Below are 23,604 nucleotides of genomic sequence, written 5' to 3' on the forward strand. Positions count from 1 at the left end.
TCAACTCCCTGCGGCTGCTGAGTTTCCTAGGCCTGCGGTTAGGAATACCGTACTGGGGAGGAAGCCAGTACAGTGGATTCCGCTTACTGGCAAACTCTCAGTTCCCAGCAAGAAGTTGCTATTATCCAAGAGCGCCCAGTAAGGGACAGATAGGTTCCCGGGGCTGCAGGCATGGAAGGAAGCACTGGGATATGCCGTGCAGAGCCCAGGCCCAGGTCCAGGGCAGGGCACAGCCCAGAGAACGCAGGGAGAGGTGCCATGCAGCTCTGCGGGCCCCCAGCACCCTTGTGCAAAGCTCCAGCATCTAGGCTGCAGCCCTCTGCCTTCAGCTTGTAGCATGCCACTGCACAGAGGCAGGCCCGGCAGCAGTGGGCACGTGGACACACGGGTTGCTTTGTCCAGTGGTAAGGCCGGTGCGGTGGGGCGGAGAGGAGAGGGAGGCTGGAGAGGAGTTTATTTAGGAGGCCAGGAATCTCTATTATCGCTCCGCTGCTCTCACATGCAGCAAATCCCTAGCCAAACGATACCCCGGCTAGGTGCTGGATGGTGTCACTAGCCATGCCACTGCCCCGGCTCTACCCAGGCAGTAAGCACCCATATTGCCACCTCCCTAAGGCCAGGCTTTGAACTGGAGCTTCCCAGCACAGCTCTTACCTCTTCCAGCTGGCTGTGGACATGCTGGACGATCAGGTCAATGGCCACCATGTTCCCGCTACCTTCAGTGTGCCAAGAACGACAGAGAGACACGGTGAGTTACAGGGACTCAGCGTCACGTCAGCAGCACCCTCTCCGCTGCCTGCGACTCTGAAACACAGGAATGCTGGGTCCCTGTCTTCCCGGACTCAAACCGGTAACGCTGCTCCCTGCCGGTTCATCTCGTGGCAGGCCCAGGCTGTCAGCTAGGGTGAACTGAGGCAGACCCACCGACGTAACCAAAAACCACCCACCACACAGCAGCCCCGTTAGCTCTTTGGCAAGGCTTTGGCACAGCCAGCCAGCTCACTCTGGTGCCAACATACGCTCACAGGGAGTTACCAGGCCAATTAATCTTGATTGGGAGCCATCAAGAGCAGGGGCTTTAGGGATGGGCAGCAGGGTCATTCAGTGCCCTAGCTGTTGCTGCTGGGCAGCGTGCAGTTGGCATTGATGCCAGCTGGAGCGCAGAAGGGAATAGCCAGAGGTAGAGGGAAGAGGTGCAGGAGCTGGCGTTCATACTGCTCTGCTAAGGGACAACAAGCCACAGGATTTCTCAGTGAGCCAACGTAACGAACGAGGAAAGAGGCTGGCGGGAAGCGAGCCGTGCTGGGTACCTCGGGGCACGACGATGTCGGCCAGCCGCATGGTGGGCTGGATATACTGGTCGAAGGCGGGTTTGACAAACTTATTGTACTGCTTGATGACCCCCTCGATGTCCCGGCCACGCTCGCCGATGTCCCTGCGCAGGCGGCGCACCAGCCGGATGTCCGAGTCCGTGTCGACAAATATCTTCATGTCGAGAAGCTGAAAGGAGGCAGAATGCGCACACAGTGGGGGTGAAGCATCACTCATGCCGGACCCCTCCCGCTGCGCTGCCTGGAGGGGTTATCAGGGAGGGGAAGCCATGGGTGGAGACCTGCCCAGTCAAACCAGCGAGAGGAAGGGGTGCTCTCCCTCTGCTGTTAGCAGATCCCCGATCCCCCCGTTGCTGTCACAGAGCTGAGGGACAGGTTCAAGCCCCTTGAAGGGAGCTGAAAATCACCCACTGGGATGTCATCGGGATCCAAGCAGCCCTGGAAATCACAGCAGGGGAATTAAGATATGTCAGGGTAGTGCTTGGAGTCCTGCTGCACACCCTGCATCATCATGACAGAGGAACAGTCCTCCCACCTCCGGCCTCACCCGGCAGAAGGGAATCCATCACAATCTCCTCTTCTAGCGGGAGATTGTAATTTACCTGGTAGCGAGGGTCTGCCACTGAAACAGGGCCCATGCAGCCAGAGCTAGTAATGGGTACAGGCACGAGAAGTTTGGTTCAAAGACCCATCAATGGGGGAGGGAAATTTTATACCTATTGTCACCCTTCTTTTGACACCAGTGCAGCCCTCTGCTGAGCAACAGCAGATGTCAGGGCCTTGCAGCTCAGCTTCCCACTGGTATCAAAAATGTGGCATCTGAGTATATGTGTAACTTATACATATAGACCAGTCCTGGAACAGAGGTGGTCAGCCAGCATGCAGGGAGCAACTCCACCTCAAGAACTGATCTCAAACTGCTGCTTGCACAACTTCCTCCCCAAGGACCACTTCCTCGATGCAGAACTGTGCCTAACAAAAAACCAACACCACAAGATACGTCTTCCCAAGGCTGAACATTTGCTTGCACACTAAGGAAAATATCTTGGAAGACTCTGTGTAATAGTTTCACCTGCCCAATTAATATTAAATATACTTAGGCATGGTAGAAGTTGATTTTTTGGGTATAATTTTCCTGGGTACTATTGATGTTTATTTTTAAGCTTTATTTTTATCTATTTAAATTTTCACAGTTGCGGGAACATATGGAGGGGTCAGACTACTTATTTAATGACAGCAGATGTTGAGATTCAACAAGTTAAAGCTTTATAACTATTAAACATGAACTGTCAACATCACATGTCAATATATACAAGGTAAATATCCTTAAATCCAACTCTTGTCAGTTCTCAGGAAGCATTTTTCACACTTTGTCTAGCTGTAAATTTCAATGATCCCTGGTGTGTGTGTGTGTGTGTAAAATCAATGTTTAATGATAAAAAAATCTAATTCTTCCAAGCCTAAATCTATCCCTAACCTAATGGAATGAATGGGTGACAGCCTCTATATTGTGAAATTTGAATATAGCCCTCCCACCCACGCACCTTCAGAGACACCCATGAAGCAACTAGAAATCCAAGTCAACTGAGACGCTGTAGTTCCCGAGCCGGGAGCCCAGTCAGGATGGGCCAACTTTTCATTCTCCAGGCAAAGGCCCAGTCCATAGTCTGCCTGTGGAACTCACTGCCACAAGAGGTCAGAGAGTCCAATATAGCAGCTGATTCTCTTTTTAAAGGGCTGGATAAACTTGTGCCCAACATCAGGATCAGTAAGGTGGGGGAAGGGGTAATCCAAGTTAAACTTCAGGCACGCACTGCTCGTCATGGGTCAGGAAGGAATTCTGTCTATCCAGGTTCTTATTGGATCCTCTCAGCATAGCCTCCGAGTGCCCCCCCTGTCTCCTCTGTACATAGCATTGCGGGGCTCACTAGGGCTCCTTCACTGTCCTGCAAAGAGTCAGAGATTGGCCAATTCCAGAGAAAGGACATCAGGCTTTATGGGCCTTCGGTCTGATCTGTTGCACGGGATCCAACACAGCCTTAATCAGCCAGGTGCAATTCACACATCTATTCTCATGCCCGCGAGACCCATTCTTCTAATACTCACTTGTACTAGTAGATCCCACTCTTTTGGCAGGTGCTATTTCCCAAGCTAAAGGCTGGGGAGGAGATGAGAGTGGTAGTGGCAATGGCAGGGACTTATTAGGATGCGCCAGAATGTAACTCCTGGGCATTGGCTGGCTAATGCCGGAAGTGGGCCAAACACAGCAGGTGGCCCATGGCTGCTCAAAGTCACAGCACTGCCTTTAAGTAGGAAAAGCAAGAAGGGTCTATGCTCCTCTGCGGCTACAGCTACACTTGGAGATAGGAGTGCGATTTCCAGCTCCCGCAGACGGGTTCCTGCTACCTCCCATGAGCTAGCACACTAAAAATAGTACTGTAACCACGGCAGTGAGTAGCGGCATGGACTAGGCGTAAACCCGCCTGACCCGCCACTCTCTGCTGCCTGTTTGACCCCAGCTCCGCGGGCTGTAGCACGCTGGCTTGATGAAAGCTAGTGCAAATGTGGCTTTGTGAGCTGGGAATCCCACCCCTAACTCCAAGTGAGATTCACCCGGCTGACCACTGGATGTCATTATTGCTCCAGACGAGCCGATCCCGAGAGTGCATTCAGCAATAAAGCAAAGCTTCTGGACGAAAGTGGGTAGAGGTATTCAGGTTTGTACACAGCTTGACCTCTCACGTTACATGTTTCACGTTTTGTGTTAGTGCTCATAAAAAATAAGGAACTTGCAGGCCTGGCAAGGATCAGATAAGCTTGCAGCTGCTGGACCAGCTTGTCCTAGCAAACAGACTGCAATATGTACAGACTAGGAGTACAGAATTGTGCCAGACTTAGTGGTGTTTTTGTGCAGTGGACAATTGCCACCAGGAATTAGACTGTAGCCACTAAACTCATTACACCTGGTACCAAATCACCAGCCTCCACATCTCTACAGATGGGTTAGAGCATTAGCCTGTGTTTTTCCCAACATCCTTCAACTTGGCTTTGTAATCGTTGGCAGCTGAAGCCCATTGAGATCCTACAATAAACTCCCACAGCAATCAGGAACAGATCTGCGGAAAGCATCTATCTCCCTGGCCCCAGATATCAGAGACCATTAGGAGGAAGATTCCACCTTCCTTTCCTCTCTACACTATGTGTGTGGATGGAGAGACGCACAGAACGGAATGCTCCCCTGCCGCTCCTACTTTCCCAGCCAGGACGCGAGACGAAGCTGTGAGACCCTCTTGGCTTTGCCTCTGCAGCCCATCGTCCTTCTGAAGGACCCTCTCTCACCTCCAGGAGCTCCTTGTCTGCAAAAGCCATGATGCCTTCAAAGATTATCACGTTGGCGCCGTACAGAGTTTTCTGGGAGGAAACAGAAGGAAATTGGTCAAACCCAATGCAGTTAGAAAGAGAACGAGAGGAGAAAAATACTCCACTGGAGGGAGAGATGATAAAGGAGCACGAAGTTCAGCATGACAGGAAGGATTTGAATGCCCTGGGACTCCAGGGTCAATTAAGGGTCATTGCTGGGCCCCAACGAGTGGGTGCTGGAACAGTGCTGCTGGGATAGCGGACATGACAAGGGCACCCCCCTTACAGTAGAAACTGCGATGGAAAAGATCAACCTATGATCTATATCAGAGGGTCCAGCCCCTTAAGAGACACTATCCCCAGAGAGAGGATGCATCAAATAAAGGGAGCAGCAGCCGGCCTCCCACATGTTTCCAGACAAGAGGTGAGGCCGCTTTTCAATTGATCTTCAAGCCAAGGAAGGAAGGAAAGAGCTCAGCATGATTGGGGACGAACAAGCCCATTACAGAGGAGGCTGCTCCTATTATTGCTTATGAATTCCAGTCCTGAGATGGGCGACTCGCACTGCTTCCACTAAAGAGACGGTCTTTGCATTTCTCCTTAGCAGCGCTGGGAAATCTCACCCACTCAGAGCCTTTCCATGTCAAATCTCTGCCCTCCTCCCTCAAGACTGCAGACATCATCCTCTCTGCAAGGAGGTCTGGATCGAATTCGTCAGACCTTCTCCGTGCTATTCCTCACATCGACGGCCGGGGTCAGTGTTGCATAATATACAGCTCTCCCTATGTAAGGAGTTGAGAGACAAGTGCTCACGCACACCAGCTCCTGTCCCTGGGCAGCTGGGACTAGAGACCTGCTCTGTCGGCTCCAAAACCATGGGATTCTATCACTTGAGCTAGTGAGGAACTTCCTTTGCTGCCAGTAGCAGTAGATCCTTTATCTTCTGTTTGCCAGCCACTAGATGACAGCATTGCTCCCTCCCTTATACACACCAAGCCAGCCCATTTGGGGAGAGCACAATGCCACTGCTGGGTCCCTACCAAGCCAGGCACCAGAAATAGACACCATACTTTCCATACAGCAACGTGAGCCCTAGGCAGGGATCTTGGGTTTTCAGTCTATGGTGTTTGATGGGACTTTTAGGCTGAAGATGAAGGTGCATTATCCCTCTTCCTAGCTCAGCATAGCCCCTCCACCCCCAGCACACGAATCACCCCGCGACCCCCAGGCCCCATCAGTCCCTTTGTGTCCTTGTACCCATTCCTTCTTCCGGCTGTGGGTGGTGAAGTCGTAGATGGGGATTGTTACACTCTTGCCTTGCTTGAGTTTCTTCAGGGTGGAGATGATCAAGTCAAAGTCGAAGGCGTCGGGGTGGTCGAAGTTGAAGTCGTTGCTGGCCGCCTGCTCCTGCTGCTGTTTGGTGAGCACCTACCAGAGACAAGAGGGGGTGTTTCAGGATTCATTGCCACCCCATCGAAGCAGAGAGTGGAACAGCCTCAGGATGCCTCAGCCGGGAGCCACCCGGGCTGTGCTACGGACAGTGCGCGGATGCACGTCCCTAACACGAGAGAGCAGCACGACAGCCCAAGTGTGAAGAATTGCCCTAGAGCCAGGGATTCCCTGGGTCTCCTACCCCGACAGGCAGAAGCAGCTTTGCTTTGGCATATGGGCTGCAGTGGGTGAGACCCCAGCCCTTTTATTTCTAAGGAAGAGGGAGGACGGCCCAGTGGTTAGGGTGGCCCTTTCTTGGAGTCTGGATGCACAGGGCTTGGGCAGATGGGGGAGGGGGGCAGCTCCTTGGACAGTGACTCCTCCCCCTATGGCTGGGGAGCAATGGGGGAGTGCAGAGCATCCTGCAGCCGGGGGAGGTTCCCGCAGGTGGGTCTGAGCTGGCCCTGGGAGTGGCTTGTGGAAGAGGAAGTCCTTTTCCCCCTCCAGCCCAGCCAGGATGAGCAGCTGAAGCCCCGTGCAAAGCAGGAGCCCCTGGCTGTGGGGGGCCCCAGCCCCACCCCTCCCCAGCTCCTGATGCAGCCAGGCCACAGACACACACTCAAAGGAGTCGCCTATCTCCCCCTGACCTGTTCTGCCAAGTACACCCCGCTCAGCAGGACAGGGAGAGGACTCCAGAGGGGATAAACACGCTCGACCTGGGCTAAGGAGCTGGCAGCAGCTCACCTTGTAGAAAGAGTCCATGGACAGCAGCACCACCCAGGGGACATCTAAAGCTTCGATGATCATTCTGGCCACGGTGGTCTTTCCAGAAGCACTGCCTCCTCCCAAGCCTGATGCGGGGAGAAAAAGGGAGAGTAACATGAAGCAAACATACCGGCAGCCTGACCTTCCAACCTCAGTGAACGCTGGCAGATCTCGCCAGGCCGCACTTGACAAGTCGGGAGGGAACCTTTGGAAATCTACAGCATGTTACTTCCCGTTTGCATAATTAAAAGTGCTGCGACGCCAAATGAATGATTCTGTAATTACAAGTAGCTGGGGATGGCAAAGGCCCTTCAGACGAGAATCATCGGGTTAGGAGGAGAGCTGGCATTTGAACCAGCCTGGAGAGAGTCCTGGTATCGGACACACACGACAGTAAAAAATAAACTTCTCCCACAAGCACGAGGTGCCAACAGGGGGACATTGCTGAGAGAGAGATAGCCCCCCCCCCGCCCCCCCCCCGGCCTGGCTATTTGGAGCATCGCTCACTATGTGTACACAGCAGCCAATGGCATAAGACCCTTATCTCAGTGGGATCTTTGGGCACCACCGTAATACGAACAGATACGTCCAATGCATCAATGTCTGTCACTCTGCAACTGACTCGGTGGGGGGGGGGGGCAAGTTCTAGGGTGCATACACAGGGGATCACTCTGTGACCATAGTCACTGGTAGGACTACAGACCCGCCCCACTCCCTTGGGTCCTATATTTACAGATTCCAAAATCAGACAGAACCATTGGGATCATCTAGTCTGACCTCCTGTGGAACACAGACCAGAGAATAATTCCTAGATCAGGGGTTGTCAACCTTGCAGAAGTGCTGTGCCAAGTCTTCATTTATTCTCTAATTTAAGGTTTCGCGTGACGGTAATGCATTTTAATGTTTTTAGAAGGTCTCTTTCTGTAAGTCTATAATATCTAACTTAACTATTGTGGTATGTCAAGTAAATAAGGTTTTTAAAATGTTTAAGAAACTTCATTTAAAATTAAATTAAAATGCAGAGCCCCCTGGACCGGTGGCCAGGACCCAGGCAGTGCGAGTGCCACTGAAAATCAGCTCACATGCCGCCTTCGGCACATGTGCCACAGGTTGCTTACCCCTGCCCTAGAGCATTGTAGCTTCCAGCTGCCCACGGAGAAAGATGAGGACCCTAACGGAGCAGTCGCTAAGACAGACTAATCAGAGGCACAACCCTCTCCCCTCCCCCACCAGTTTGAGAAGCTTAGAGGCCCAAGCTTGGGAACCAAGCTGGAGTCTCTGGCGTGGCAGCGAAGTGTGCTAGGGAGGAAGGAGCCATCTCAAAAGGATGCACTGTTGCAAAGGACCCTATGACAAGCACGTACCAAGATCCCTGCTATGGCAGCTGTGAGGTATGGTACGACCTGAAGGAACACACCCCACGCCAGCACTCAGCAGAGAGCCTCTGAAGCCACCCTCCGGATGTTAACGCCTGACAGGTCTGTGCTCGGAAAGCTCCCAGCAGATGCCTTACCGATGACAAAGGCCTCTTTGGACTGCGTCCCATGCTCGTTGTACCATGGCGGCCGCCCAGCTGTGTAGATCGTCCTTTTGCTTGTCCGCAGCAAGGGCGGCTCAGATTTGCACTGGCTGGTGGTCCGTTTCCGGGGCGGCCTCGCGGCACCCACCGCAGGGTACAGTCTGTCTAAGGAGTCCGCTCCGCTGGTGCTAGGAGATGGGAAGAAGAAGAAACCTGGTCATCTGGGGCAACATTCGCAGCGGGGGCCCCCCAATCTGTGAGGGCATCCCCTCGGGAGCCGTGCAGGGGGGCTGAAACTGACACACTGACCCAAAAAAACAGGCCAGAGGGATTAACAATAAACCGTCTTCTCCTGAACTCGCCCAGGCGAAGGAACACAGCTAGGTTAACCCTCCTCTCCCAGCCATTGTGCCATCTCTGCAGTGGATTCTGCAGTGGTTCTTCGCACTGCCAGTGGGATGGAACAAACCCCGCAGGATGGAGGCCAGAGGAGGGTTGTGCCCAAAGCATTGCATTAACCCACTGCCTAAGGGCACTCCTGGGTCTGACAGGCTTCAGAAAGAGGCCGTTTGGTAACAGGAAGTTGCCCCAAGTTCTGGCCCTGACTAGGGCCATCAGCAGCAAGCTGCTGTTCACGGAAAGTCTCTAGTGGATAGAGGGATCTGGAGCTCCAGACCCCGGGCTCTCCTCCGGGCTGTGCCAGGCTGCTTGTGTGAGCTCAGGCCAGTCGCTCAACCATTACGTGCCTCAGTTTGCCCATGTGTAAAAACTTGCCTGCTAGTACCTCATCCAGGGGGAAGTTTGCTGGTGAAAGCTTCTGAGCTCCTCCCGGGCGAAGGGGCTACAAAAGCACATAGCATTGGGAAGTGCCATGATGGAGAGAGTCTCCTCTCGAAAGCTCACTCAGCAAGCAGTGAATTCTGTGTTATTCAAGTGCCAGGGTAAGAACGTCTCTGTTCTTTAGCCGGGCCTGGCCCGAAGCAGCCCAGACGTGTTTACACGACTGTGGAGAACACACAAGCATCTATATGAGGCCACACACTCCCACCCCTTAACGCACACCTCTTCAGGCAATATCTCCTCCCTCCCCCCCTCTGTTACCCAAACTGCCCCCCCACTGGCCTGCCCTGAACAGCCCCCTCGAGTCTCATCTCTCTCTCTCTGCAGGGCAGGGAATGTGTGCCCAGCTGCGGAAAGCCCGCCACGGGGCCACCCACCGCTCTTTGCAGGACAAGCCCGCCACGGGGCCACCCACCGCTCTTTGCTGGACAAGCCTGCCACGGGGCCACCCAGGTCTGTCAGCAGGGCACAGAAGGAACTGGAGACAAAGAGGTGCTTTGGACATCAAGTGCCTCACCCCCACCCCACCTCCTGACCCCAGCTAATTTGCTGAAGGGGCCAAAGCCTAGGAGAAAACAGCCAGGCCACAAAGGCAGGCAGAGGAAATCACTCTGCACAGGACAGAAAATCTGGGGATCCCCCCTTGCTATGTTCACTGCGCTGGGGGAACTCTCCCACTTATTTCCAGGGGTTCCCCCCGCAGCATCATTTCAGTGCCATCCAATTTCTATGCTGTACTCTCTTTACGAAGCGAGATGGGCAGCAGGGGCTGGGGGCGGTGGAAAAGGTGTGTGTTTGCAGCCAAGTGAGTTCAGAGGGGCAGCAGAGTCACGCGGGCTGAACGGGCTCCTGGAAGTTGGAGCAGCTCCTGGCCCTCTGTGGACTCACTCCAAACCCTTTTGGTCTCTGACCAGCTCTGGCTGTAACCTTTCAAACCCTGCTTGAGAGGCTCAGCAGCAGGCAACCTGCCAAGGGATTAGGGAGATCATCTACCTGGCCTGGAATTTAACAACATGCCAGCCTCCATCTCCCAGTGAAACTCGTGCCCGGCTGCAGAGGAGATGACCACTCAGCCTTCACCAATCCCACAGCATGCAAGCGCCCGCCGCCCATACGGAGCTGTTTGTGATGGCGGTGACAAGTTTGTTTCTTTCCCATTGGCTTGATGGCCCTTCCCCCCCTCACTATCTTTGGGTTTCTTCCCCACCTAGCAAACACTAATCCCCTCCTCAGCCCCCAGGGTCTGAATGGAGCAGAAAAGGGACCATCTCGCCTTTACTGACTTCTGCTTCCTCCGACGGTAACAGCATGAGCCCTGCAGCCCCAATTGTGGCAGTCGGGTTCTGATGGACAAGGCGCAGTAGCTGCTGCAGATCCAACATGAAGAGCATGATCCTTTGAGTCCAACACCCAGGGGACTGGCTTGAGGGTTTTTATATTGCTTGGCTACTCAATGGTAAGTTTTTATGGTTTTTTTTTTAAACTTTTTTCCCCCAACCTGCTTATAACAATTTTAAACCTGGTCAAAGCTTGGTCTGAAAACCCTCAGCAAAAGTACAACTGAAAGTTTAAATGTTCAAAGCACCTGCTGCAGCTGCACAGAACAAATAGTGAAAAGGTGTAAATCTTGGTCTCTCAGCTAGCAGGAGGAGGGGTTGGTGGGTCAGGCAAAGGGCCAGGAATCAAGCAATCTGGGTTCAGTTCCCAGCTCCATCACGGATTCCCTGCATGATCCTGAGTGACTCACGGAGCCTTTCTGGGCCTCAGATAACAGCTGTCTTTCCTTTCCTCTGGTTCTTCTATTTAGGTCACATCTAACCAGAGGATGTGGGCAGCCCCTGCCTCTCCTTTACTTTAGTGGAGTTGCATCCAGGTGCAGGGATCTGATCACACAGCAACGTCCATGACAGAGAATTAAACAGCATGATCACGAACAGGTGAAGCCGACAGGGAACGTCCACTGGACTGTATCAACTCAAAGGGCTCCTTCCCGCACAGAGAAAGCGTGAAAGCACGGCCAGATAGCCTGGATATTTTGTTCTGCTCTCCCTTGGGGGACCCTGTGGCAGCAATTAACAGCGTCCTATATTCCCCGAGCGGTGCTGACATCCGAGAAGGATGCTGCTGCGTAGACAAAGATGTTCCAGCTCGATAAAAGCAAAGATGACGAAGATGCAATTGTTATTTACTGGGGAGGAAAAAATGTTTGTTTCATCTACATTCCAAACGCAGCTCTCTGGGTGGGGACTGATAGCTCGTGAAGCATCTGAGCGAGTTTTACCGATGGAGAACACAGGGATCCTGTCTACCAGAGCCCTTCTCACTCTTGTTTTCCTAGCCGCATCAGCAATACCATTGTGAGACGAGTGGGCAACCTCAGCTGGGCTCCGGGCAGTGCAGGGCTCTCAGGGCAGGATGGGGTTCAGTAAGCTTGGCAGGACAGGGTTTGTCTCATCCTCAGTGGTGGTGTTCGTCCCGTAGGCGTCTCCTGCATAGCTCAGGTCTGGGGCCCTGCCCGTGACCTCACATGCATAGCGTGGGTGAGATCACATCACATGGAGGGCACCATTTTGAGCCTGAGCAGCACTGAAGACGGAGCAGCTGACACCCGGTGAATTGGATCCAGCTTTTAGGGGGCCCTTCACTGCCTTGGGACCCCTGCAATTGGGGCAGATTCCCAACACCACAACTGCTCCTACTCTTTCAAACCAACATGAGCCCAGCACAGTGGATCCCCTGTCCCTGACTCCAATCTCGAGGTGCCACCCTACTACAAATATAAAGTAGGGCCAGGAGCCAGGATCTCTCAAGTTCTGCTTTGCCTCTGCCTTTGGCTCAGTCAGCTGCAGTGGGCCCAGACTTTCAGAGGTGGCTTCTAATTTTGGATGTCCAACACGAGACACCAGCAGGCTGATTTCCCAGAAGTGCCAACTTCCCGCAGCTCTCACCAACTTCAATTGGCGTTGCACATACTCGGCTCCTCTGAAAATCTGACCCCAGGTGGTTCAAGCCATGCCCAGAATTAGAGGCTACACTTTGAAAGTTGAAACCTCCATTTTTTTGTGCCTCCATTTCCTCATCTATAACACACACTCCACCCTGGACCCATCTTCCAGGATGCTGTGCTGATTAACATTTGTATAGCACTTGAGCTTGTGAAGTACCGTGCGCACACAGCAATCCCACTGCTTACCCAGCTGCAGCGTTCCAGCAGTGAGGACCATTGGGACCTTTTCTAACTTCCGTTGCCATGGGATGCATAAAAATATGTGTGGGAAAAAGATGACTTAGACATTTCCGTTCATGAGAAGCAGAACCATCATCTTGAAGGGTCTCTTGGGAGAACTCTTCTTGGATCCAGCAGAGAATTTTCATCCTATTCCAAGAGTTCATTTCTTATTTGCTACATATTTTTGCTTCCAAGTAGCCTTGCAGTTTAACACAATCCCATAATCCAGGTATTAAGTGAACATATGTTTATTTGTTTCAGCTGTTTTGGAGTCCAACAAAGATCATGAAACAGAAACTAATGTTGCACTTCAACTTTTTTTACTGCTGTATTTTGTTGCTGTATTTTCTGATAGTGCACCAGAATTCTTCTGTTCGTCCCGTGTAATGGCAATTCCCATATATAGTTCCTAGACAGGTTTTTTTTGTTGGCTCCAATCTCTTTTTTAGTTCACCGTGTCAGTGACCAACTGCTTATAATTAAGGCTGCGTGTTTTCTGTGACTTCTGCAGTGGCTAGTGCTGGCTCAGGGGCTGCCCGAGCTGGGCAGCCCCTGAGCCAGCAGTAGCAGTTTGGGGTAGGAGGAGCCTCATGGCTGGGGTAAGGGGTTAGGGTGCGGGTCCGCTTACCGGGGGGGCAGTCCCTGGCTCCCACAGGCATGTCCCTGCAGCTCCTAGGCAGAGGAGCCAGGGGGGCTTCATGCGCTGCCCACATGCTCCACCCCCGCAGCTCCCATTGGCTGTGGTTCCCAGCCAATGGGAGCTGCACCTGCAGAGCCGGTGCTTGTCGCAGGAGCAGCGTGCGGTGCCTTCCTGGCTGTCCCTCCCCCTAGGAGCAGACATATGGAGCTGGGTAGGGAGCCTGCGAGCCCCACCAACCCTTCCTTCCCACCAGCGGGGGGCTCCCCCCCAGAGCAGCCACAGCTTCTTGGCCCAAGTTTTAGTTAGGGATATATAGTAAAAGTCATGGACAGGTCACAGGCTGTGAATATTTGTTTACTGTCTGTGACCTGTCCATGGCTTTTACTAAAAATATCCACGACTGAAATCTAGCTTTACTTACAATCTAAGCAGGCAAGATTGCATTATAAGGGGTTTGCAGAAGGGATAGTCTCACCACGTGCATATGGCATGCACACAGAATGATAATGCTTCGTCTTGCAGTAGTGCTTAGGACACTAGTCACAGAATGGGAGCCCAGCGTACAAACACAGAAGAAATGATGGTTCCCTGCCTCAAAGACCAAATAATCTAAGTGGGGCCCTGATCTCTGTTGGCTGTAACATGAAACAGCCTCAAGCATGGGCATTTAGCACACACAATCCTGCCCCTTAGGCAAGGAGGCTACTGTCAGCTCTGGGTTAATGGCCCAAGGCCACATGGATAGGTATTTGTAAAAAGAAAATTTGTATTTTGTACTAGAAAGAAGAAATTGGGCCTTGAGGTTTCTGGAGAGAGTTAAAATAATTTGATTCAGAACGATCACTTGCTTGGCTTATGTTGCTGGAAGTTGGAATTACAACGAGGAGGCCGTATGAAAGGACTGCCCGCTCCGGGGGCTTCAGGGGAGCACTCTAGCATTGCTCAGGTGCTTTGTGGGGTGTAACAGGTCATCAGAAAGCATTTCAAAGCCTTCGAGGCACTATAGCATCGTTCAGTTCTAAAGCCATCTCCTGTTGTCTGGGTACCGCACCTGGCCCAACAGGGTCCTGCTCCGCAACTAAGACAAGGTAATCCTCCCCAGAACTGATCACCGACTTGTAGATCTTGAAATAGCCACAAAGTGAAGCCCACTTGGCTCACCAACGACAATGAAAGCCGAACGTTAATGCCGCCTCCTCGACATGAAGGGGATCAGTCCTGGTCGTAGATTTCTCCCCACGGTTCTATGGGTAACGTTCTGAAAAGTAACTAAGTGACCTCGGAGCTGAAGTCTTGTTGAAAACCAACAGGACTCAGGCTTCGGCATAACATTTCAAAAGCACCAGGGGATGGAATCCTGGCTCCACCCATGTCAATGGGACTTTTGCCAGTGGCTTCAACACAGCCAGAACTTCAGCCTATATCTGAAGCATAATGGTCAGGAGAATGGAAGAGACCAGGAATGATCCTTTTACTGTCTCCCCTGTTGGTCTTCAGCTTAGACCTCAAAGAAGGGCTCTGATACATCAGGGATACCCTCCCACTTCAGCAGCTCCCCAGCTTGGGCCTTCTCATTGCTATTCCCAAAGGAGGGGAGCGGAGACACACCAGGGACAAGTAACCCCTCCTCTTCCTTGGCTGCTCCCTAAGGTACAGCCTGATGGGACATGCCCCCTGTGCGGGAACACGTTTCCAGTGAAGTCAGTCCAAGAAACCACAGGGGAACAACACATCCCACCATGGTATGTTGTATTGGGTGGGACAGGGAGAATGAATTTCCAGTTAAAAACAAAGTGTCATTTCAGCCCCAAAACACTACGAGAGTTTAATACGAGGAAGGCTGGGTGCCTCCCAAATGTATCTGGGTACAGCGCAGTGTTGCCTAGTGGCTCACGCACTAGACTGGGACTCAGTAGACCAACAATATTCTGTTCCTGCTGGGAGACCTTGGATAAGTCACTTCCTCTCTCCGTGCCTCATGGTCCCCATCTGTAAAATGGGAGAATGATACCGACACCCCTCCCCCCACCAAACACTTTGAGATCTGTGATAAGAAGAGCTGGATGTTAATAGTGTGAAATAATTATTCGCTGCCAGGTAGACAGAGAAGTTTCCTCTCCTTCCTTGCTGCCCTTTGCCCCATCCTCTCCCACTCAGAGACACGGGATTCTGGATAAGCCAGGGAAGTATTATTTCAGCTTTTAACATTAAACCTGACCAGATGAAGGACAGAGACACGCTCTGGCTACACAGCCCTGGACACTCATCACAACACTCCCAACGTCACAAAATTCTCTCGCGTCTCTGCAGATTCCTCCTGATTCTCAACCACAATCTTTCCTCCAGAAAGGACTCCAGATTAAATCCTTCCCACCTAATCCCACTTGCCCTGACCGGGGGAGGGGCAGAGCAAACTCCAGGGATAATTCCGGTTCCTTGACCAGTGTGAAACACCAGTGAATTCGTTCCGCAGTGTCCCAGAGAGCTGTCCGCTAATCCTGGAGAGTAAATTGACTGCACTCCTGTTGGTGATTGATGTGTTAGCCCCAGTCTCTGTGCTGCAAAATGGGAATTAGTTGTGCAGATTAATATTGGCACAAACTAAGGTAGCTTTTCTTTGTCACTCAATTTACCCATCATTCAGGGGAGAGAGGAGATGGATGCTTCCAATTTTACTTCAGACTTTGCCCCTAGTCTCAGGTAGTCCTGGGGCTGCCCCCCTTTTAAAGTTCAGTTCCTTCCATCCCAAAGCATTCTGTGCACCAAAGTGCCATCTATTGGCTTTAGGACCAGCTAGCATCATGGACAGGATCAGACAGGTTGAGAGGCCAAGGAGAAGACACCCCCCACACACGAGGGTCGGGCCATCTAAAAAGGCAGCAGATTTCATTTTCAGCAGGAAAAAGAGTTCACACACTTCCCAAACACTCCCAACTCTGAATAAAAAAATCACAGTTCCTCCTTCCCTCTAACAGCCAGAAAAGGGAAAGAGTGAGTTAAAGGGGATCCCACCCCTGTGTGCAATATGCTAACCCTAACCATTGAGCCTGACTCTCTTCCCAGCTATTCCTCCCCCTCCCCCGCCCAACCACCACCACCACCCCTAAACCGTGCAGCAAGAGGAGCTGTTTTGCCCAGATTTCATCCTGTGTCCTGGGTGAAGCTGCTTTCTCTCCCAGCTGCTGTCTCCAATGTCCCAGCCCTCTGACAAACAGCCATGGGGCTCTTGGGTCTGGAGGTGCTAAGAATTCATTCGCAGGCAAACAGGAATTTAAAAAAAACAACAACAAGCAAACTCTGACACTCACCTGCCTTCAGCCCCAAGGGCCCAGCAGCCAGATATCCCGACACCCGCATACATCGGGGGGCTGCTCATTCCACCCAGCTGCAGCAGAATCCGGGTCTAGTGAGGGGTAAGGGGGGGGGCGAGTTTCAGGAGTTTAGAGAGAGAGGGAAAGTGTGTGTGTGTGTGTATTTTTTGGCTGGCCTGTCACATGGCCACCTGCATGGCACTAGCATTGCAACAGGGCTGCCATGTGAATGAAGCACTCTGGAGAAATGACACCAGGGTAGTCCTGCGTGGGGCTATTCCCTATCCCCAGAGAGCCTGTGGGGCTGGAGGAAGGGTTTCAAACACCCAGCATAGTTTGCTTTGCAATCCTAGGGTTCTGGGGTGTTAGCGAAGGGCTGGGCAAGGAAGACAGAGGGAGGAGAGAAAGAGCCAGCAGCAGAGTCCTGGAGCGGCCAACGCATCTAGGAAGGGGATCGCTTATCCTAGAGATTATGTTCATTACCTGATATTAATAGCACGGATTTTGTTAAAAAAAAGAGGCAGCAGCAGCAGCACCTCCTCTTCCCCTTCCTTCACTCCGACAGGGCTCGCTCACCTGCTGCTGACATTCAGAGTCCAGGCTCGCTGCGGGGAGCAGCCAGGATGCCCCACTGCTGGGGTAAGTGATAGGCCTGTCTCACCGACTCCCCCATCCAAGCAATTGTAGCAGTGTCGGGATAAAGGGAGCTGCAGCTGGGGCTGGGGGGGAGCCAGAGTCCTTCAGAACGGACCAGAGCAAGCAGATTAGCAGGCCCATCCCATAGTCTCCCCCTAGGGTTGTAGCAGATATTAGCCGAATACCCAAACAAGAGCCAGCAAGACTCTCTCTGTCCTAAGCAGCCCATCGCCAGAAGCTGAGCCGGGGTATTAATACTGTCCTGGCATTCCTGGGGCAGACCCCAGCTCTGCAGGGGAAGGAGCCAGGAGCCTCCAGCCCCCTGGCTTTTGGCTACAAATTCAAATTCACTCTGAGCAGGGAAGTTCTGAAGAGCTCGCGACCGAGCGGGTTGGTGGAGGTGGATCTGCAGCTGCGGAGCTCTCCTGATATCCCCTGAGCTGCTTCCAGCCCCAGCATAAACAAGTCTGTGAAACTCAATACCCCCAGCCATGGGTAACCACGCAAACAAGACACCCCCTCACCCCATGCACAAGGATGCTGCATTCTGCACTCTCAGCTGTCCTGCTGCCAGGTGCTTTCCGCCAGCCCTGCCACTTCGGCAGCAATTTTCCACCCGCTGCTCCTCTTCCAGCTTAACATGTCCTCCCAGCAGAGAGAACAACACGGGACGCAGCTGCACATGGGGAAAGGCAGGGAGCTTGGCATGGTGCCACGTGGCTGGACCTGGGGATATACCTGACTGCCAGCAGGTGCCCACGGGCAGCTAGGCATGAACGAGCGACGGAGTATAGGAAGAGGGTACTTGGCAAACTGAATGCAGGGAGTGAGGGGAAGGGTCAAGGGGGCAGGATTCTAGGCAAAGGACCACAGATGGGCTGGTACAGCAGAGCTGGTAAGGGGTGGGGGACTAGGAGCATCAGGTCAGCTCCCAGACTACTGCACTGGGCAGCACCGCATGGGGAGGAGGTGACCAGACAACTTTTGTGAGTGACCTTTAAAGGCAGTTAATGCACGTCTCTGAGCGGGTTTCCTTTGCTGAGGCAGGTACAACACTTCAGGGGTCTGGTTTTCAGGAACCCCAACCCCAACTGGTCAACGTAAGCTGCGGTGTCTGAAAGCCGAACTCCAACCATCTCTGATATTTAAACACTCAGCAGCCTGTTGCACTGGCCTCTCGAGGCAAAGGCCCAACTCTGAAATAAACAGGATGGCGCACGTGAGTGGGTGAATGGGATTTCGGGGCACTGGGATCTTAGTCTAGTATGGGGCACACATAACGTTAGCACCAATGCACAACAGCTAGATTAACAGAAGAGAATGTTACTCCGAAACATGTTATCAAATCACTAACGCTTGGACCAATGAGGACGTGTAAAGAAACAGACAAAAAGAAACTGCCCCAAACCCTGCTTGAAATAAACAGTAGAACTGCGACACATGACCACAGGGAAGGGAATTCAAAGGGAAAGCTGACAATGTGTTCCTAACTCAAGCCATTATACTGAGCTGTCCCCCCAAATAATGATATTGATTGCACGGCAGAGCGGGTGAACTTCAAAGGAACATGTGGCGAACTTTTCTGCTCTGTAATTTTATTTTAAACTCCCCTGTGTCTGTAAAGCCCTTTCAGAAGTTTAAAAATAAAATCTTTCCCCAGCAATTTCTATTCTTTCCCATTAAAAGACATAAGAAGCTGGAGCCCTCCCGACCAATGCTTCATTGTTCTTTACAGTGAACATCAGAGCCTTTTTCCTGTCTTTGTTTCAATGTCCAACTGACGGGGCTGTCACTCATTCTCCTGACTGAGTCTACTCCACAGGCTAATCTAGCTCCTAATCTAGTAAGAGTCAGACAAAATCGCCTTTCTTCATTCTGTGTTGTGGCTGTTTTAAATGTATGCCAATAACAATATTTTCCATCTCTGCAAAGCGTCTCGGACTCTGAACAAAGGCTCAGTGGCAGCACACAACAGGAGAGCATCAACTCAAATTTAAGGACTGCACTTTCTGGTACCACAGATTGCCTTCCAAAGAGCTCGCTGACATCCCAGAAGAGTTTGAAAGGAATGATCAACAGCACTGTCCACCCCAAGCTATATAGCTGCATTCACATTGGGAGAGCTTTGCTTGCATCGCATACTGATAGTCCTGGACTGACCAAGTGCTTCTAGTGTAGACGTGGCCCAGGAGGGCTAGAAACGTACTTTTTAAAAGAAATGCAAGCTGAGATTCTCATGTAATCAAGTGAGAATGAGATCCAAGACCTGGGACTTTGAATCCCTCCCTCCTCTAAAGATAGCAATACAATAAAATCATCAGAGCTGGCAACCTGCGTCAGAAGCATCTACGTTTCCTCCAGTTGATTCATCCAGATTTGGCAACAAGTTAGTTGTGAAAATCAAAGAAGGTAGATTTAAAAGAGTTCTTGAAACAGGTCCTCTTGTTAATTTCGCCCCCTTGCTCCTTGACCCTCTTTAAACAATCTCTCGGCCTCTTTAGCACGCATACCTTTCAGATGCTTGTGAACTTCCCTTTTCAGCTGGTTAGGCTGATGGGAGCACAGAGTGTAAGATACCGATCATCATTTCTATATTCTATTAGTTCTACGACTGACACCCCCGACGGCCCTTGGGTGGATGTAGGTGAAATGCAGATGAAGGATGTTCGTGAGACTGGGGGATGACCTGTGTCTGGTGTTGTACACTGATTATTAAAATGGCCCCGATATTGTCATAATAGGACATGCACTAAATATAAAAACTGGTGTCACATCTTCCCAATTTGCCTTAATTCCCGCACGTTCATGCAGAATTTAGGAAAATGCTGATCATTTATTTCTCCTTTAGTTTTTAGGACAAAGCTGAAATTAACCAGGGCTCCTCCTGTTTTAGTGGCTGTGACCCTAATCTTACAACTGGATCCACGCGGGCCTTCGTGTCCATGCACGACCCAAGCAGGGATCCACCCACTTAGATCTGACTCCAGGATCAGGGCCCATGTGCGTGAATCCATTATAGCGGGCCCTGCTATGAATGTAGCATGGCTCACACTGCTGGCTGGGCAGAACACACTAAGGCCTGTATGAACACTGCCTAATTTATTTCTTCTGCTGACCCTCCATGACAGCGTGGTGGCTCTCCCACTCAGAAAGGGGGCGGCGCAGAGAGAGATTCAGGATCTGAAGGACAGCCCCTCCCCCTAGGCTGTACATGACTCCGAGCCATGGGTCCTTATGCACTTGTCAGGGCCAGATCCTCAGCTGGTGCAAATCGACACAGCTCCACTGACCTTGGTGGAGCGAGGCTGATTTACACCAGCCGATCGGCTGGCCCTCACGTCAGTCTCTGTTGCCCTGCCCCTGAGCTAGAGGCTATCTGACCACGATGGGCTCGCTGCCTGGGAGGCCCTCCCGCCATAGCGAAGTGCTGCTCCAGGCCTTCCTTTCACGCAGTGTTAAGTAGTAAAGGGCACTTGAGAAAGAACCGGTGAAATGCCCGCGAGAGAAAGGCTCTGAGACTAACCGCCAGCCGGACTGCTGTCCTGCCGCCTGCTCAGACTCCTGGGCTGCGTTAACACTAAGGAAGGAACCACCTTTGATCCTGCTTGTCACACCCAGCTCTCTCTCTGACAGCCCCATCAGCTGCAGCGTAACAGTCTGGCCGCTGGCGCTCCCAGGGCCAAAGCCTGAAGGAAGTCTCATCCTTAGACGGGGACACCCCTCTTCTTCTCTGCACACAGGGGCCTCTGCTCCTGGGTGGGTGCAGAGGAGAGACATCAGCAAACAATTAAAGCGTCTAAAGGAAGCATGTAAGTCCTCCGAACTCCTCTCATGCAGCTGCTTGGTGCCCATCAGACTAAGGCCTTCCCAACATTAGAGAAATGTGCACCAGTGTAACCAGGTTGTCGTAGTTACACTGTTGCAAACTCCTAACACCAATGCATGAGGCTAATAGAAAGCAGGGCTTATACCAGCCAGTACAACTGACAAAAGTAAATAATTTATTTGAGACAGACAAGGCCTGAGCCGACCAGTCCTGCCCTGCTCAGTGCAGTGTACACAGCTCAGGGACAGAGGCTGTTTTCCCCCCATCATTTATTATTTAACGCTGGGCTGCGCTGAGCTTGATTTGAGCTTGAGTATTTCTGGGGCATTCTCAGCTCGGTTTTGAAAGTTACTCCCACCCGACTCCAGCATGTTCAACAGGCCAGGGGAACCAGCTCCACCAGGGGAACACAGGACTGGCACAGGGCATGCTGATGCGCTGGTCAGATCTTGTTCTCATGAGGGGGACCAAGAACTGAAGCACTCGGCCGAGCCTAGCAAAAAGCTGAGCCCTGGCAGCTGTGTGTGCAGGATGGACAGGGAGGGTAGATGCGCCTCTTCCCTCGCTGAGCCTCCCGAACAACAGAAAGGGAACAGTGGTCCTTCCCCCAGACCTCCCTGGCCCCTTCCAGCTCATCAGATCAGCAGCTTCAGCCCAGGAACAGGAGGGAGCAGTTTGAAAGTAGCGTTCTGCACCCTCCCACCACCACGACAACCAGAGCGAGACGCGTAACTGTGACTTGGTGCATGATGCAGTGCTAACCTGCACCAAGAATATGGTCCCATTCCCCTGGTGAGAGGCAGGACCCAACTCCTGACACTGGCAGAGCCACTGGCACAGCCAGTCTAGATCACCAGCTGCACAGGATGAAAAGAGTCCAAAGAGTTAAAAAGTTTCCACTCTAGGATATAACCAGCAGCAGCACCTTAATCTGCAGCTAGGGTCAAGTTTAAGGGGATAGCAGTAGCACCCCCTAGTGGCAAATGTCCAAATATTTAAATACTGCAACAGAGATTATCACTGCCACCACTTCCTTCTATGGCAACACCATGCCACAATGATTAAGCAACTTGAATGCAACACTCATGCCCATGGGAAAAAATGAAGAGTCACTACAGTTAGCTGAGAAGAGAGCTCAAGCCTGGACAGAAAGGAGTGTTTACATAAGGCAAATCATTTAAAGGGGCCCCATCCACTTAAAAATTATGGGCCTGACCCTCCACAAACATACACTACATTTACAATGGAGTGAGATGGATTGATTATTCCCCTACATTGATATAACAGAGGAGAACCAGACCCCATGAAATTACACACACATACTTTTTCATCCTCTGTTAATAACTTTGATTATCGAAGCTAAATGGAGTTTACAAATAATGCTCTGTTCTCACCGCTGTTTATGATCTGTCCATTTTTACATTTCTGACAGCTTGGACACAGGAAACCATGAGGTCAGTGTAGCTGATACCCTACCACTTGGTTAAAACAGCCACCGTTACACAACCCAGCTACTCATCTGCTTCTCTAGCTATTACTCAGTAATGCACTTCCTTCCCCTGGTAAACTCATTGTGTGCATAGGCCCCATTTTACAGTTGATGAAACTGAGGCACCAAAAGGTTAAGGGCAGCATTTTCAAATGCAGGTGCCTGAGTCTCTCTTTCCCCCCAAGTAAGTGGTCTGTTTGTCACTGACTCAACTGGAAATCAGTGCGTTCAGCGTCTCTGAAAAATCCTAAGCACCCGAGTTTGAAAAGTTTGACCTTAGTGACTTGCCCACAGTCACACATCATGTGTCTGATTAATTTGGAGCAGAACACATGGGAACTCTGGACTCCCAGGGATTTGCTCCAACCACTAGACTGTGCTGTCACAGGTGCCCGGCATTGTAGTAAGCATTAATTTGCAGTATTTATTATTAATAGCCTTTGTAGACACTCATCACAGAGTTCTGAACACTTCACCTCTAGAGCTGGTATATTCCATGCATGGTCTCAGGGCAAGTTGTTTTTTTTTTTTTCCTCAATAAAGAAAATGTGAGGACTATCCATCCACCCATTTTTCTGTGAGGTCAGTAGGGAAAAAATATACATATGTCTTTTCCAAGATGGCAAATTTTAAGACATTTTTGCAGTGCATGATATTTGGAAGAGGTGTGCGCACAGATTTTCAAACAGCTAAACTTTAATATTTTCCAGAAAGCTAATCCTCACTGCAGTTTAATCTGTTGACCATTTTATAAAGCAACAAGAAAGAAAGTGACTAATTCCTTGGTTTTGTGTATGCAGACTAGAACCCTTTGCTAAGGTTGAGGTGTGTGAAACTAACGCCCACTTAGAATCTTTCCTCACCGAAAGAGTTCAACCCAGAGATCGTTTTCACAGTTTTAAAGATAGCAACAGATAAAGATTTCACAAGTGCAGAAAGGTTCCAGTTGTGTTTATAAACATCAGGTGAAATCCTGACCTCTCTGAAGTCAATGGCCATTTTGCCATTGACTCCAGGAGGGCTGGAATTTCACCCCAGAAGAACAAACTGCAGATTTTATAACCCTTGCAAGAGCAGTTTGTGATGCTTACACTGGTCACCCCTAAATATTTACAGTTGAGATTTGCAAGTAATTAAGGGTACCACACTATTCTCTAATGAGTGCAAGGCATATCATACTATCATTACAATGTAAAACTGTACAGTTCTGAAGGGTGACCGCTGTGC

General features: G+C 51.3%; 1 protein-coding gene across 5 annotated transcripts in view; it reads right to left on the reverse strand.

Moving 5' to 3' along the window:
* UCKL1 (uridine-cytidine kinase 1 like 1) overlaps positions 1-23,604 on the reverse strand; it is a 43,103-nt gene that overhangs the window by 18,610 nt on the left and 889 nt on the right. For 2 of the 5 annotated variants that reach the window (XM_032766476.2, XM_032766479.2), the window contains exons 2-8: positions 16,424-16,518; positions 8,401-8,594; positions 6,867-6,973; positions 5,949-6,119; positions 4,671-4,742; positions 1,311-1,500; positions 655-716 (exon numbers count right to left, since the gene is read on the reverse strand). In XM_032766476.2, the coding sequence (XP_032622367.1) occupies positions 655-716; positions 1,311-1,500; positions 4,671-4,742; positions 5,949-6,119; positions 6,867-6,973; positions 8,401-8,594; positions 16,424-16,491 (864 nt within the window). In that variant the 5' untranslated portion in view covers positions 16,492-16,518. Of the gene's footprint in view, positions 1-654; positions 717-1,310; positions 1,501-4,670; positions 4,743-5,948; positions 6,120-6,866; positions 6,974-8,400; positions 8,595-9,190; positions 9,362-16,423; positions 16,519-23,604 lie in introns of those variants that run through there. The other 3 variants (XM_032766473.2, XM_032766474.2, XM_032766475.2) reach the window with 3 other exon arrangements.

This window comes from Chelonoidis abingdonii, chromosome 14 (genome assembly GCF_003597395.2).
Source record: "Chelonoidis abingdonii isolate Lonesome George chromosome 14, CheloAbing_2.0, whole genome shotgun sequence".
NCBI classification, from domain to species: Eukaryota; Metazoa; Chordata; order Testudines; family Testudinidae; genus Chelonoidis; species Chelonoidis abingdonii.